This window comes from Aythya ferina (genome assembly GCF_964211825.1).
Source record: "Aythya ferina genome assembly, chromosome: 3".
NCBI classification, from domain to species: Eukaryota; Metazoa; Chordata; class Aves; order Anseriformes; family Anatidae; genus Aythya; species Aythya ferina.
The window spans coordinates 36,620,757-36,637,298 of NC_140298.1; the positions used below are offsets into that span (position 1 = coordinate 36,620,757).

The 16,542-nt window shown below is 38.5% G+C and overlaps 1 protein-coding gene across 1 annotated transcript in view; it reads left to right on the forward strand.

Annotated features, from left to right (window-relative positions):
• Positions 1-16,542, forward strand: part of BABAM2 (BRISC and BRCA1 A complex member 2) — a 166,642-nt gene that overhangs the window by 80,974 nt on the left and 69,126 nt on the right. Inside the window, exon 7 of the mRNA XM_084514839.1 lies at positions 3,575-3,684. Within this exon, the coding sequence (XP_084370965.1) occupies positions 3,575-3,684 (110 nt within the window). The remainder of the gene's footprint in view (positions 1-3,574; positions 3,685-16,542) is intronic.

The window sequence follows — 16,542 nt, forward strand, 5'->3', positions numbered from 1 at the left end:
TTTATTTTTTTTTTACTGGTAATCATGGGACTGTTGTGGAAAATCTAATAGGTGTGCAATTATCACATGCTTAGCTAATGATCTCAGATATATTTTTTAGCAACATTCAATTTTTAAACCTCAAAATTCCTGTGGCCCAGAATGTATGCTGCATTCTGTGAAAGTTCAATTTAATAATGCCTTCTGTAAAGTCTTGTGTGGAAAAAGATGTATGAGTAAGAACTGGTACTGTAACATGGCAGTTCTTGTGTTGAATGCTAATTTTTATATGACATTGCCATTCTTCATTTTTATAAAATCATTTTTTCTTTAAAAATGTAAAATTAGTTGTTTTGATAAAAATCTTTTAACAGTAACTGTTGTGGGTTAAATGCAACTTATGAAAATGAATAGAGCTACTTTAATATTAAAAACATATTGTGACGTGAGTTCAACAGCCTCTTTTTTCGTAAAAGGGATTAGTCTTGAAGAAGCAATTGAATGTCACTATTTCTTTTGAAGCTAACTGAAAAATAAAACAGGGGCAATCTTGCTTTGCTGCTTTATTGAAACGTTGCCTATTTCTTGAGAGAAATCAGCATGCAGAGATGGGAAAGGGGAGACTCTGCCTGTTTGGAATTTGATGATGTGTGAAAACAGCCTTTGCCTTTGGACTCTTTGGTGTGAGGGAGGGATATCAGCCCCTGTTCTGGGGCAATGTCATTGCCTACTGATACAAAGATGCATCATCTCGCCTAGCGTTAGCAGGTTTGTAGAGATGACCAGAAGAGATAACGCTGAAGGAGTTAAGCTGTGACTGGCACAGACAACATCAAAAAGGCCTATTAATTTAAAAGGCTTTCCATAGTTTATCTGTGGGACATGTGTTTTCAATTTACTTCTGTAAATGGAAGTTGTAACAGACATACTAAGGTTGAATGCAGTTCTACCGAGCCGATCCTTGCATAAATAAAAGGAACAAAGTCTTAAAGTGATAATCTCTATCGTAGCAAATACAAAGGGATTTCATTGTAAATCTGTGGCCATGTCAGAAACCAGGTCAAGCAACTTCATGGTGTTACTGCATTGCATCCTTTTAAAACCTATAGGAACACTTACTGGTTTTGTGTCACCCTTTTTTTAAGCTACAATTTTAACTTTTCAGGTTTGTGGGCCAAAAATATACATTGACGTGAAAAGTGGCACTTGGAGAAGAATGCTAATTTCTTTATTTAGATGGGACAGTAGCTATATGAATGTAGTGCAGTGCTGTGCTGGCAACAGTAGTTTTATTTTGTGTATTGCTTTTGTAAATGAAAAATACTACACCTTAATTTATTGCTGGTAATGCACACATTAGCTTGTTGCAGCTTAACACGCAAAAATGTCATGTTTATTTATGTATCTTTTATTTTTCTGGAATGAGTCTCCATATTAAAGTAGCCATTAGTGAGTGCAGGAATAGAGTGTAATGATGGTGTATAGGGTAATGGATGCTGTAGTGGTGTTGACCTGATTTTGTTTGTTTCCTCATTTTGATTCTCTTTGATCAGGAGGCACCTGAGCAGTATTCTAGAAACTGGTCATATGCATGATAGTAAAGTGGGTGTGCACATCAACTTAAGCGTTAACACTAAATGCAAGATTAAGTACATTTGGGTTTGTCCATATAGTTTGGCAAAAGCATGTAATGTAGGTTCTCTTCTGTAAAAACATAAAAACAAGGTATTAAAAAACAAACAAACAAACAAAAAAAACACATAGAAACAAAGGAATGTGGTCTTGACAGAGCTGTATGCATATGCAGGTGAACGTAGTATGCATATTTGTCATCTCTTGAAGAATGCCCCTTATAGTAAAATATTTTTAATCATTAGCATTACTGTATAATATATCTTAATAGTTCTTTTCATTTGATTGACAATTAGCAAATTAATCAGAAAAAGGCCAATTAATGCCATAGCCAGCTTCAGGAGTGAAAGCTGTTCCTTATTGAAAAAAATTCCTTAACGATGAAAATGCATGAAACACCCGGGAAATGACTAGGGAGGAGTTGCACTGTTTGGATGGTGGTTGTTTCACTTTCTGAAAAAACCCTTCTCATCTGTGGGGGTTCTTCTGCTGTAGGCTGCTGGAAGCACAATGCTGAAAGGAGCAATGTAGGCCGCGAGGTCCTGTCCATTGCTTGTGCAGGCATCCTGTCGCGTAGTCCCATCCATAACCTGATCATGCCTCAAGAGGAATGCAGTTAATTCTCATCCTCACTACTCATGTGGAGCATTACCCTGCAACTCCAGTTTAAAAGCATGTTTTCCTTCCCAGCCTAAGTGCACCTGTGACCATTTTATAGGAGTACACTCTTCCTTCAGCTGTCAGAAGTGAGCAGCACACCAAGGCAGAATTTAAGAAAACACTGTCAGCTCTGTCTCATTTTTCATGCAAGACAATTAGGCTTTTTTAAGACCCATTCTTCCCTGCAGCTTATCACTAAGTTTCTTGGCATGTTGTGTTCTGCACGTAACAGCTAAGACGCAGCTAGTCTCTCTGGACGTTAACAGTTTCAGTCCTGCCAAAGCTTCAAATGGCACAAGATCATCTTCCTGAAACCACTCAGCAGCTGCTTTTTTCCCCCAGATAGGGCAGGGTCTCCGAACAATGTTTAAGTGGTTTGCATGTTCCTTCCTCCCAGCTGTGTGTGTGACAGACCAGACCAGGGCACTCTGCACCACCGTGATCCTGCTCCGAGTGCAGATCTGTTGGGTTATCTGTTTCCTCTCATAGTTTTCCAGAACGGATAAAAACAAATGCATCTTGGCAAGTCACTGTGTGCATATGCACAAACGTGTTAAAGGACTTCTGTTTCTGAGCAGCAAGTGGCACAGTATTTACTACCTATTGCACGTGAAGGCAATGGTACTGCCAACTCATGGCCCTAACCAGAGGTCAGGAGCTCAAATGTTGAGCAGAAATTCACTTGTTTGTACTGTCTGTGACTCATGAATCAGAGAAATGTCAGGTCTTAACAAGACTTCTTTTTACGGTAGTTTTTACGGTGTGTGTAGCCTTCTGAAAGTAATGCAGGGATCTAATTTGTGGGAAACTCAGGGACGATGACTTTTAGATATAAATTTCAAAAAACTTCTACAACAGAAATAGGAGTTGAGTACAGCAGAAATTTTGTACCATATACTTTGAAAAATAACAAATACAAAATCTGTGGTTGTAATTCAATGCTACTATAATGTAAAAAAATAAATCCTTGGCATTTATGTCTGTTGTTAGCATTTAACTGAGAATTGTTAAAAATGAAGTCTGCATCTTTACTGAAATATGTATTTCAGCCAAAGAGGAGCTACATTAGTATACACTTGCTAACACACTAATTGTATTTTGATGCCTGAAATTAAGCACTACAGAATGTCTTCAAAGTACTAATACATGAAGAATATTAATTTTCACCCTATTTTTTGGTGGTCGCTGTTTAGATTCCCCACTTAAGCATCTCTTAAATTGGTATTTAACATTTTTAGTTTTTGTCTGCAAGTTTGTAAGTACTTAGTTTTTAATGTGTTGCTTTATTATTTTTAATGTACAGGATGTGAATGAAGATCCTGGAGAAGATGTTGCACTTCTCTCTGTTAGTTTTGAGGATGCAGAAGCTACTCAGGTTTTTCCTAAGCTGTATCTCTCCCCACGTATTGAACAGTAAGTGAAACAGTTTGTTCTGCAGTGTTCTTTCAACTTCATCTTTGAACCCTTCATGTTTTTCTTCATTTATGTAAAAAATGTTGGCTAGGTGATAAGGTCATATTGCTTTAAATTGCTTAAAGTCATAATGATTACTGCAAGCGTGTGTGTGGTGGAGGAATGACAGATCTTCTTTCTGTTAGTTCTGTATCTGTGGCTGGATCACATATGGATGAAGAAACGTCATCATTGGCCACATGTAGTACCATATTAATCCATGAAAAGTATGTTGTGTTTTCCTGCAGCAGTGTATTTTCGAGTGTGTCCTACATTACAGCACACAGATACCTTTTTTTTTTTATTATTGTGGGCCAATATTTACTTATTTTTTCTTTTGGCAATGGTGTATACATACGTGTATAGGTAAGTTCTCTGTATATACATATCACTTCTAAATATAGAGTTGTAGAAGCTGAAGGGCTTTATTAACTGTGTTTTAGGAATTTGCAGCTTTACTACTTTATTTTTTCCAGAGAAATATCTAAATACTTAATTTTAAGGTTGTTGGACAATGCACTTGGCAAACACGATTGCTGAGGAGCTCCTGAAAAGGAAGGGTGAGGATCAGAAATGAGTCTGTTTTCATTAAACTGCTTTTCTCTTGTTTTTGGAAGTAAGAATGTCTTAATGCTCGTCCTTCTCTTTAGTATTTCAGTTTCATAGTGTCTGTTTCAAAAAAAGTAAAAATGTAAGGCTTTTCAACTATTCAGTAGTCAAGCTAATCTAGCACTGTTTCAGTGATGCTTTGTTTTTCTGGTTGGTACCGCAATGACTTTCTTTTGAACTGGTCATAACACTTCTGGGTAGGGAGCAGATAGGAAATGCTGTCTGACACAGTTTAGTACAAGTTAGTGATAAACTTAGTGTGTGTGAAGGGACGTGGTATGTTGATATTTTACTCAACAGAGTATTGGTCTGGGTAGTCTGGTGGATGCCGTTTAAAAAACAAAGATCAAGATTTGATTAAGATAAAAACAGAAGACTTCCCTGTTTTTTTATTTAAGAAAATGCATGTTGCACATGCACATGCAAAGGTACACACACATGAATAATGTATTTAGCAGCTTTTAGTTTTTCATAGTTTATCAGTTCACTTTTATCAACGTTAGTTGAGGGCATAATTCTAGTCAAATGTGTAATTATCCGTCTGTGTTCCCAAGGATTCTTCTGCTCAGCTACTGTTAAAAGCAAATGGGCTGTCATTAGTTTCCATTGTATTTTTAGCTGTAGTCACATGTTGACTCTTAAGTGTATTGCAGGCCACCCAGGTATATGTAGGTGACCCATGTGCTAATGAATGCATTGCTGATTCTCTCATTTTTCAAGTGTCTTTAGAAAGATGTTAACCTCTTGAGTAGCAAAGCAGAGTAGCAATACAAAAAGCACACTTTGCTTTCCTAAAAATATTGCATTTTCTTTCAGTGCCATAAAAAATACTTGATTTTAAACATGTGATGTACAGCAATAAAACATAAGGGTATTTGGATGGTGTTAGTGCATACCTATACATGTCTGATGACATAGTAACTGCTTTGTCTTTTATAGCTTATGTAGTCATTTTAAAATCATACCGGTAAAACCTAAGTTCCATGACATACCTCTTCACGTTATCTCTTTATCAACCTTGAGATACTTCACTTAGAAAGCATAGCTCTACCTACCTCAGTCTGTCCTTGTGGATTTGTAAAGTATTCATCATGGTATCTAGATACCCATAGTACCCAAGAGTTGAGAGGGAGAGAGATGGATTGCTTATGGTTCGGGTTCACTGTGGTACTTTTTGGAGTAACCTAACACAGAGTTAACTTAGGTTTTTGTTGTTTAATGGCATAATGTCTCTTGTTTTCAATGCAAGTTGGTTTACTCTGTTGTGAGCTGCTGCGCCTTCCTTTACTCTTCTGGCTATGTTTTGTGCCATGAGAAAATGTATAGGTATGTTTTCAGCATTTGCTTGATTGAGCTATAATAACAAAGATGTATTTGTCTTTTGTTCTTTTCCAAAACCAATCTCTGTTCTGTTTAGCAGAGGCTGACAGTCTAGATATTTAACTTTCCAGTGTTTGGGAACTAAAGCAACAATGCGTACTTCTTTATACTTTTTGCCAAAAGTACAAAAAGCCTCAACAAGCCCTGAGGATTAGTTTTAATGACTTGAGGCCATGACATGTTACATTTGAATTGTGTTCTGCTTATAAAAGTTCTTTCCTGCTGCTAACAATAATTGCATCTACAAGCGCCATGTAAGCAAGTTACTGGTGTATTTTTTTTATGCAGCAGATTTTGAGGTGGAGTAAGTAGTAGTTGACAGTTGTCTACGTAACATTCCCAAGTGTTCAATAAGGCAGGAAAAAAATAAATTTCCCACAATTATTTTGTTAATAATGACTCTCTTCACCTTATGAAGAACAAGCAATCAGGAATGGCTTTGTCCTGATGTATGAAAAAGGCATTTTCAGATATAAATGCTTCGGCTTTAGAGAGAAATAAGAGTAAAGGGTCTGTTTGTGTAATGTGAGTTATCTCCAGCTTTCCCAAGAGCTTTCGTTGCTTTTGTGTTCTGCCATATAAACATGTGTTCCCACATAGCATTTTCTAAAAATGATACTTACCCACAGATCTTGTCAGCGAATTTGAGTCCTAGCAATGTGAATATAGTATTTTTGCTTTGAAGTGCTATTGTGAAGTGCTATTTTTAGTTGGATGGTAAATATAATACTGGTAAGACTGACTGTTCTTTGTCAGACTCTCAAAGAGATCTGCTAAATCAGGGAAATTCAGGGAAATGCCCATTTTTTATGGTTTGGGGCTAAGATGCTAGGCTTAGAAAAGGTCATCTATTAGTAAGAGGTAGCAATGCAGTGAAAAAGTATTGTTGCATTTTCGGGTCCTTATCAGTGTTCAGTTGACTTCTGTGATGCAGTGTGTGTCTGTAAGAGAATAAAGTCCAGATCTTACAGTTAAAAACAAACAAAAGGACCACCTCAAAACCAGCTCTCAGGGATGGGAAGCATGTTGGTTTATAAAAATCTCAACAATAGCTGATCATAACTGTGCACAGTTTAATTCTTTCATTAAAACTTTTAAATTCAAAACCATTCTTTTAGTTACCAGTTTTTTAAAACGCATTAACAGCAATTTCTTGTTAATGATTCCAAATTAAGGGAAGATTTACAGAATCTTTCATTTTATAATTTTCTTTAAGAATTCTTACTCTTTATTTGCACTGTATCAGCAAACAGGTACAGTGCCAGTAACAGTTGCTTTTAATTTCATAAATCAGATTAAGTTAAAATGGAACAAGGGATATTTATGATACGTTTTGTTAAGTCCTCCCAGCACAACTGTACCATCATAAAAACAAGTTTCTGCACACTTCTGGAGGAAATGGTGAGCTGGGAAACCCCACAGACAGGCCACCCAACTTGAGCGGATGGTGCTTGTCAGCATCCCCGAGTGTGTGTCCCCAGCCAGTCCTCCTCCTCCTCCCTCCTCAGGGAGCAGAAGCACTCGCAGGATGCTGTTCATCCCCAGCTCTCAGCTGCTGTGCTTTGGGAAGAAGGTTGGAGCTGAGCAGTGTCAATACCAGAGGCCCCTCACATGCCTCCTCTTGACCTCTCTTCCTCCTGCTAGGTAGGCACAGGAGTATACCGAGTCTTCCTCTGCACCATGAGGAACTGCTGGGCTATTTGCACGTTATGCCTCTGCCATACTTCTATACATTTGTCATAAAGTCTCTAAACCTCTCAGTAGTAAGTATCATTCAAAATCATCTTTCTCTGTGAAAGCATACTAGAGACTCATATGGGAAGGAAATTTATGATTAAAAAAATATCTGTCATATCTTTGTTTTCCATTTGCTAAAAGTCACCAGACTCTAAATCAAAGGAATCATTAAGAGATCAAACAGCTAATTTCTATATTAATGCTTAAAATGTTTGTCAGTGTACTACACATTAAAGGGGATTTCAGGGGTTCTTATTTGATAAAAATCAAATTTATTGATTTTTGTTATGTCTTTTTTCTTTGTGTTATGTCTTTTTTCTTCATGATTAGTCGGTATTTAAAAAAATAAAATAAAAATGGGTTTGTCTGGGTTCACGTTTTAAGAAAAAAAAGAAAGCAGAGTAGAAGCAGTGTTGCTCAGTGAATTCTGTGTTCCCTGGATTCACAGAAATAATCCCGTAATAAACACTGTTGTCCTGGAGGGCTTTTCTCTGATAAATACACGGACGTGAATATGCTAAGAAAACCAGCTGTCAGGAGAACTTGTTTTGCTTTAATGGATCAGGCTCCATGCTTTAGGGGCTGAAATGGTCATTTTTTACTAGTCTGGGAGCCGTGCCAGAGGCTTCTTCGTGACTGAGGCTGGAATTCAAAGTTCGGTGACTGCGCTTAACCTTCTCATACGGACAGGGAAAAATAACAAGAACCTAGTCTGAACTCTTCGACTTTGAACATTTCTGCCTGTTTTTCCCTGATGAAAGAAAAAAAAATGAAGAGAAAATTAAGCATGTGCATTTGCTTTAAAGTGTTTCCCAGCTCTTAGCTATCCTTTCTACTGTGGATGCTGGGGGATGGAGGAGGAAGGGCATGTGGTGGGCTCCACTTACGGTGCTGCCCAGGGCTGCCCCTTGCTGCATTGGAGATGTAGGGCTACTGCGAAGGGCTTCTCCTCCAACGCCGGTGTGCCTTGCCTTACTAAGGGTGAGTGCACGTCGCTGGCTGAAGCCTACTGTTTTAAAACATGTAGGAACTCACAGTCTCTAAATGATTGGTTGTGTCGTTTTTATCTGTCTGTAGAAGACAGAAGCGAGATCTTCTGTTTGGCATGTTAAAATGTTTGCTCATCCAAGTTCATGATTTCTATAGAATTGGTAGCAGACAGCCAAGGCAGTCAGCTCATGACTTCTTCAAATCCCAGAGCATCTTTGCAAATAGAGGAGGCCAGAATGACTGTTGCCTTTGCAGGGCTTCATCTTCCATTAAGCCTAGCTTTGTTGTGCCTCTCCATGTAACGGCTGACCAGCGAGACAGTAAGATCTCCTGCCAGCTACTTTGCTATCATCCAAATCTTCTTTAACTGTAGCCAGTACAGCAACTTGATTTCCTGCCTAGCTCTGCTTTGCACCTCCTCCTGTGTCCTAAAAATCCTTCTGTTTTGCTGCAGCCTCCCCTTGATGGCCCGTTGACATTTCAGAAGAGATCAGGGTAGACTGGGATTGACAGTCAAAACAGATTGAGTTGTACTTCTGTCCCAGGTGTTCAGCTGTACCAGCTGACAAAGAACAATTAGTGAAAATAACTGTAGAAGAATTAAGATTTTGTTTCCATCATCTAAATGGCACTTTAATACTGGATATGTTAATGCTGTTCTTAAACGTTTCAGATAGTGAGATTTTTAAGATGGTTTTCTTTCAGTTAGAGACTGAGCAATTAGACCTAATCATTGAAGTATGAAATACTTGAGGCAGTTCTGTGGATTGATTTTGTTGCTAGGTAATGAAGTACCCAGTTTCTTTGAATAAGAGATACCGGGTGGTTTGGGGTCTGTTGTATGCTGTACGACAAGCCAGTGCTCAGTATTCTCAGAGCAAGGCTTTGGAGATGGATGTTAGGAAGAGGATTCAGTTCTGTGCTGTGAGGAAGATTCAAAGAAATATTTCATTGATGTGTTTGAAGTTATAGGTTGACTTTTTTAATTATTTTTTTCAGCAGTATGAAACAGGGCTCCTGTATTAATATACTAATATACGATGTAGTATTGTACTAATACTACACTACTAGTTTGTTTATATGATAACTGTGGAATTGCAGGTCCCCTAATGAGGCTCAGATTATGCAGACTTTCACAGGTTTTTCTCATTCTAGGGGTTTGGTTAGGTTTCTCTTGGAATGTCGACCTTTATGCATAAGGCTCTGTAACCTGACAGGTGTGTATCTGTGTGTTTTTCCATGATATATTAATTATCTTAAAGAAATAAATTGTAAAGCAGAAAAATATGTATAAAAAATTAAGAATTTTTAGAAGAAAACAGAACTATGTTTTTAAGACAACCCTCCCATCTCCCTTTTTCTATGTTCTTCTGTCTAGAGTGGAACGTTCTACAGAAATTTCCATGAATACACTTGTTTTCTTTGGATACAAAACCTTTCCACTAAGATGTTGCCTTTTTTTTCTTTTTTTTTTTTTTTTCTTCACCAGTATAAATATAGTTTCTTTCAGGATACTCTAATTAAACCTACAGTTCTATTTCATGTTACATTGTCATATGCTATAACATATTTCATTGTAATAATCCCTGTTAAGACAGGCATTTCTAAGTACTGTTATAAAACTCTATTCTTCTAAAATATCCTCCTCAGCATTTTTACTGTGGGATCGCTGTGGCTAGGTGTTTTTATCTCCTACTAAGAGTGATAATGAAGGGGAGAAAAAAGAACAAAGTAATTTTTCTTTTGGGCATCACACAGTATTATTCATAAAGGTGTTCCTGGTTCTTTACTGTTGCCCATATCTTTAGACTTGTAGCTTTGTACAGTGAGATTGTCAGAAGCACTTTTAATTAGTCAAGACTAATTTCAGCGATGACATTGAAAATTACTGCTGTCTCAGTTACTAGCTTGGCCAGTATTTTGGAGGTTTGAAATCTTAACCTGTATTTAAAATTGGAATAATTTTTTAAATTATTTTCTAGGTGTTGTTTAGATTGTGTGGCCTTTACTTTGATACTGAAATTCATTTTAGTTTTACAAAGGCACTTATTTTTCTCTTGAAACATCAAATGCTTTTGGCTGTGATTCTGTGATTCTGTGATTCTGTGGCTTTTCTATTGCCTAAATTGATCTTCTGATTTGGGGGGTATTTCATTGCCATTCTCACATCCTTGGTGTCTTTCCTTAAGTGTCTTTCTTAGATATTTCCCCAGCCCATTAGAGCATGCATAGCAGAATTCATCGTTTCCTGAAATATTTTTATAGGAGAAAGGAAGCCTGCTGAGCAGAACGTATCCATGGTAGTACTAAAATGTCTGAAACAGGTGGCAGGATTTTTTTTCTTACCTACACATTAATAGGAACATTTTGTTTGTTATTTTATGTATGGCCTTTTGTTCTAAAGAACTGTGCAGGCCAATTCTGGGGGCAGCATGAATGCCCTGAAATCATTTTTGTAAAATTAGTTAGGCTGACCAGAGAACATTGAAAGAAGTGCCATTTCTTTTTACCTTATGGCTTGTGAATATGGCAGTAGCAGAGGAAACAGGAGGGTCTGTTAACTGAGGTTAAATGTTACACTAGATAGTACTTTACTAGGTGTTTCTTTATAAAGTGATGAAAAAAACAGCTCTTACAAGATTTGTGAAATTTGTATGTAGGGAAACTTAACTTTGAGTTTGTTTAGGACTAAGTTATAGCGTATGATTGTAAAATATTTCCTTTAAAAAAAAAAAAGAAAAAAAAATGAAATAAGGAATTGCAGGGAAATAACAATGAAGCAGTGAAGTTTCTCTGTTAAGTGTGCTTAATTCCACAAACTGTCTCTTTGGAATTAAATAACTCTCCTTTTAGAAGTTGAAGCTAGCTCCTGACTGCATCAGATTTAAAAATTATCTGACATGTCAGAGGCTCTTGCCAATTTATCCTTAAATGTCATCACATGAGCAGGTCGTGGAGGATCTTTCTTGAAGATCAAAGTTGAGCTTTTGCTTTTCAACTGTATCAGTTCAAGCTGCACATTAATGACCAAACCTGAGAAATGGGCTACAATAAGTTAATTACATTTTTTCTTGGCAGCAAATGCTATTGAGTACAGAAAGGTACATTTACTCTACAGTTTCCTGGACTCAAGTTTCCTCAAGTATTTTTTAAACCTGCTATTGTTGCCATGTGTGTATTTCTCCCAGTTCTTGATGTAAATCAAAACCCACTGCTACAGAATGTGACATTATCTCCTAACAGAATATGCTTCACTGAAGCAGGATTTTTGCATATTGGGGATATGTGGCTTGCTTTCTGAATATGGTGACTAAGTCATTTGTGTTCAGAGAACTTCACTGTAATTGCAATCTGCACATTTATAGTGTTCTATCTTCAGACTCTTCCTATTCTATTATTTGAAACAGTTAACAAAAAGTTAGCTACTTTTAGTGCTTCCTTCCAGATGCTAATGTTCAGTAAGGACAAACTTATGAACACTTGGAACTGAAGAGTTAAGGGTTTTCAGACATAAACTTCTAAAACACGTGAAGCATAGAATTAAGATATGTAAAGCACATCAGTTTTGATTGCCGCTGTTGTCTTTTTCTTTCCCCAAATTGTGGAGAGCTGGCAGGAGCCACTGGAGATCATATTCCAGCTGCTGCCATTTCAGTGGGTAACTTGATGGCACGGGAAGTGGGGATCAAGGAGCACTGAGAGGAAGGAAACTGGGAAAGGAGGAACACCAGTGGTGAAGGGATCTCAGCCTCATGTCCTCCTTATCCTGTGATCAAAAAAAAAAAAAAAAAAAAAAAAAAAAAAAAGGAAATATATCCTTCAAGATTACCACAAGGCCTCGTTTCAGTGCCGAGTGGTTTTGGGCCATGGCAGTTGGCAGTATGGGAGTACAATGTGAGACTTACCTGGCAATTAAATAGCTAATGTGTCTTCAGTTAGCTAGAGTGTCTAGTTAATAATGCATATAATGTATACTATATGTTACAGCAGAGGTCATTACCGTTGTACTTTTAAGAGCAAAAGTGAGATAGGCAATGTAATTGCTGTCACCCAGAAAATCAATAGAGGAGGCAGTAGCAGAATCCAAGTCTCTTGTTTCATAGTCCACAGCTTCCTGTACTGGACCCTGGTTGGTCTATCTAATCCTATCCGATAAGCTTGGCTTGGATGAAAATGCATATTCCAGCACATGTGGCTAGGAAGGAGAGCATTTATGAACCTCTGAGAAGCCGTTTTCACAATCTTCATCTTCCCTGTTCTTTTCTCTTCCCTCAGACACCATTTTTCCATGCAACTAGCATCTCATGTGTCATGCTTCCTCCTTTCCCTCTGCATTCTCTTAGGTTCTGCTCCAGCCTAACGCCAGAATCCAACCATCCCCATCCAGCTTTTTGTCTGTAAACTTCTCCACCCCCCAGCAACACTAAGTACCACCTCTGTTTTCATTGCTTTCCACGTCCCTATCTTGTGCCAATAATCAATGGCATTTTGAGCTTAAGGTCTGCTTTAAATGAGTTTTAATATCTTCTTAATTATCTGTTGTAGGAAGATGCCATTTCCACAAAATAAATTGTGGTTGATTTTTACAACATGACTACTGGGTTTCTGGGGGTTTTCTTTTCCCAGGTTGTTGTCAAGAATGTGATTCATTCTATTGCTGATTACATTTAAGGCATGTTAGACATGCTATATCCTTCTCTCTCTCTCTCTTTATAGATATATAGGATATATATATACATGTATATCCTACTGCTCCTCCTTGTAACTACAGGAGCTACTCCACTCATGTGAGTGTTAGCAGAAGCCCTCTGATTGCTTTCTGTGCTTGTACATTGGACCTGCATGGAAAGTATGTATAAAAAGCGTGTTCCTGCCTGTGAAACTTTGTGTTGAATAATCTTTTCCTATATATAACAGATCCTCCTTCAGAAATATTGAGAACTTTTTTCCTAAGAGCTTTCCTTTGGGGAATCCCCCTATCAAGTAACAAGACTTCATTGAGTGAGAAACCCAACACCGGCATCCTAAACTTCAGCTTTCTTTAAATAAGAGTTCAGATTTCAGGGAACTCAGAATAGTCGTCCTTTAAATGGAGTAGAGTTTCTGTATTTAGTAGGTTCACATTCTAAAAAAAAAACATGTAAGCTGATTTTTATAGAAGGCAGAGATGGCAAAAAACATAACTGGTGCAGAGCAGGGCTTCATGCGATGAGTCCTGTACGTTTTATCTTTCCTTTCTCTACAGCCAGCACTTCTTGGGCACCAGCTGGACCTAATTCATCTGCAACGTGGAAGAAACAGAGAGGTAGTTAGACGTGGCCTGTGGGCCACCTTACATCCAAAGAGTTGTATACTCCTTGTACGTGTAGAGAAGTGTTCTTTAGCAATTGAGGAGAAAAATACTACGTTCTTGTACACGTAGTCCTCTTCTGTACCAAAAAATAGTATAGCCACTCCCTGCTTGTTTTCACTGTATATCAGAGACTTCTCTGGCTATCTCTGAGTTGTCACAGGCTACAGCTACACTGTGGGGCCCACCTCTGCACCCTGGTCAAATAAAAGCTGGTGTCAGGGCAAGACCTGGATGTTCGACGTGCCACATCCCACCCTGATTTCCACTGCAAGAAGCCTGGAGCCTTTGGAGGGGGAGGGACTTGGGTACTCCACCAGACCTTTGATGTGGATGGTGAGAGTCAAACCTCTGGTGTAGGCTGCAAGGCACACCTTACTTGCATGTTTGTTTGTATATGTGGTGGTGGTGTTGTTGGGAGGTTGGTGCAGTCATTGAAATGTCTGCCTAATTCTGGAAAATACCCGTAAATGCTTCTTTAAAGGCAATCATCAACCATGTTGTGGAGTAACAGTGTTTTGAAACCCTTCCATTTCAGTGGGTTTTCTAAACCACTTCAGCCTTTCATTACTTTGGCAATTTGTGTAGCCAGTGTGTTAATGGAAAAAGTCTGGAATATTTTATGTATAGCTTGGAGAACATACATGTGTGTCAACAAAGAATATCGTAGGATTTGTGTCGCAGATCTCATGTGTGGTATTTGATATGTGTATGCAGTATGTGTCAAACTTCCTACAGAGAAAGCCAAATTAAATTTTGGCAGGAGTTGCAACTTGAGTATATGAAAATGTAGTTTGTCTTTTTTGTTGGATATTAAAGCTAAGTTCTCGGAGCTGGTTTCTGGTCAGGGGCCACTGATAGTACATGAGGGGGAAACTTCAGCCATTTAACAGTTTAAGTGAACAAGACTCTGTTAGTACCAAAGTTGGATACACCATACGACTGTGGAAAAACCTGTACAAATAGAGCGAAACAATTCTGCTTGCAGATATTTGCTGTTGAAGCCAATAAAAGGGCTGTGCTCTTCTGTGTGGTTTAGTGATGTCAAGCTCTGCTTGCTGGAGGCAGCTGTGCTACTGCAATGCTTTTCTGACCTTAAATAGCCTATATGCTGGGTAATGCAAGCATACAAATATAAATACAGGGCACATAAGGACATAAGGAGGCCAGAAAAGCCATCTAGGCCCCTTCCCTTCTCTGAATTAGTCAGTGTCTTCCTCGGTATTATTCTCTTCTGGGATTTGTCCAAGATATTTACAAAACCGTTTATACTAATTGTTCCCTTGTGTTGCCTCAGTACTGTTTATTCCATATGTTAAGTACTGCGTGCAAAGCAATTCGGCTTTTTAGTGGGGCTGCTGTTCTCTTTCCTTTCCTTGCTTTGTTTTTGCATTTGATAATAACCCAAACAGCTGCGCAACATTTGTCTGTCTTGGAAGGTTGCTTACCTCGGTAGCAACCCACTGCTCTTCAGCCTTTCTAGAGAAAGTAGCGCTTGCTGTGATATTTTGTGGAGGTAATTCCTTTAGGCCGTGTTTTTGGTTGGCTTCCCAGATATTTTTTTTGTTTTTCTTGTGCTCCATAGTGGTTAGATGGCATGTACATGTAATTACATAGCAATCCTGTTAATTTGTTCCACTGCTCAAAGATTGCCTGTACTCCTCTTGGAGTTGTAATGAAGATTTTAACTTGATTCCCGACCACCTCCAATGCTTTTGTTTTCAGTTCACGCTCTGTTTTCGTTCACATACCTACTATTGAAGTTTCTCTTGCTGCTGTTTTTTTTTTTGTTATTTTTTTTTAATTCTTTAAGTTCTGTCTCCATATTCTGGTTTCTGTTCTGGCTGTTTGTTTTTAACTCTACCCAGATCTCTGAAAATATTTTTTATTATTATTATTTTTAAGAAGTAAACCTCTGTAGTTTTGCACGTCAGGTAGCAGTTTTTCCTGCTATTGACAGAGAAACTGCGAAGAGAGTTGAGTGATGGAGGTACCTCAGGACAAAGGAAGCCTTATCTAAAGTTTAGGCACTCTTTGATCAATGAGAACCTAACAGCCCTTTTAATGGTCTGATACGTAGAATCAGAGCACGGTCACAACAGTAACGTTGCGTTGTCTCAGACTGCAGTGCCTTTGTTCTCTGTTTGTTTGAAAGCAGTAACATTATTTTATAACACTTTAAAATGTTTATTTTCCTCTTTTTTTTTTTTTTGAACGTTATTTCTCTTTAAAATGAACTCTGAATCATTGAGCCCAGCTTCCTGCTTGGCATGGGACTGTTGCCAGCACTAGGTCAGGTTTTGAATAGCCGGGCCTTTGTCTAGCCGAGTCCCGAGCGCTTCCCACAGAGGAGATCCCACAGCCTCGCTGAGGAGCCTTCTCTGCTGTGCCTGCCCTCCGCAGGGGAGACGTTCCTCCGGAAACCCAGTCTCAGCATCCCAAGGCTTCAGCTGGCCCAGTCCTTAACACCGTACAGGTCCCTCTGGTTTGGAGCTGGCTGGGTCTGTAGTCACAGTGCCATGTGGTGTCATAACACGGCCATTTACCGCGATGTTGTCATGCGACAACCTTTCTTCCCTTCACCTGTGAGCTACCGTTCATCCATTCTGACTCAGATCAGCAGCTGAAGCTCTTTTAACATCACTTCCTTTTCCCATAAATTCTAGCTTCTCGAGTTAGTCACGTCTTGCTTCTCCAGCCACATGGAAGGCTCACATTTAAGGACATCTTGCTGACTGGGGTTTGCTCTGGCT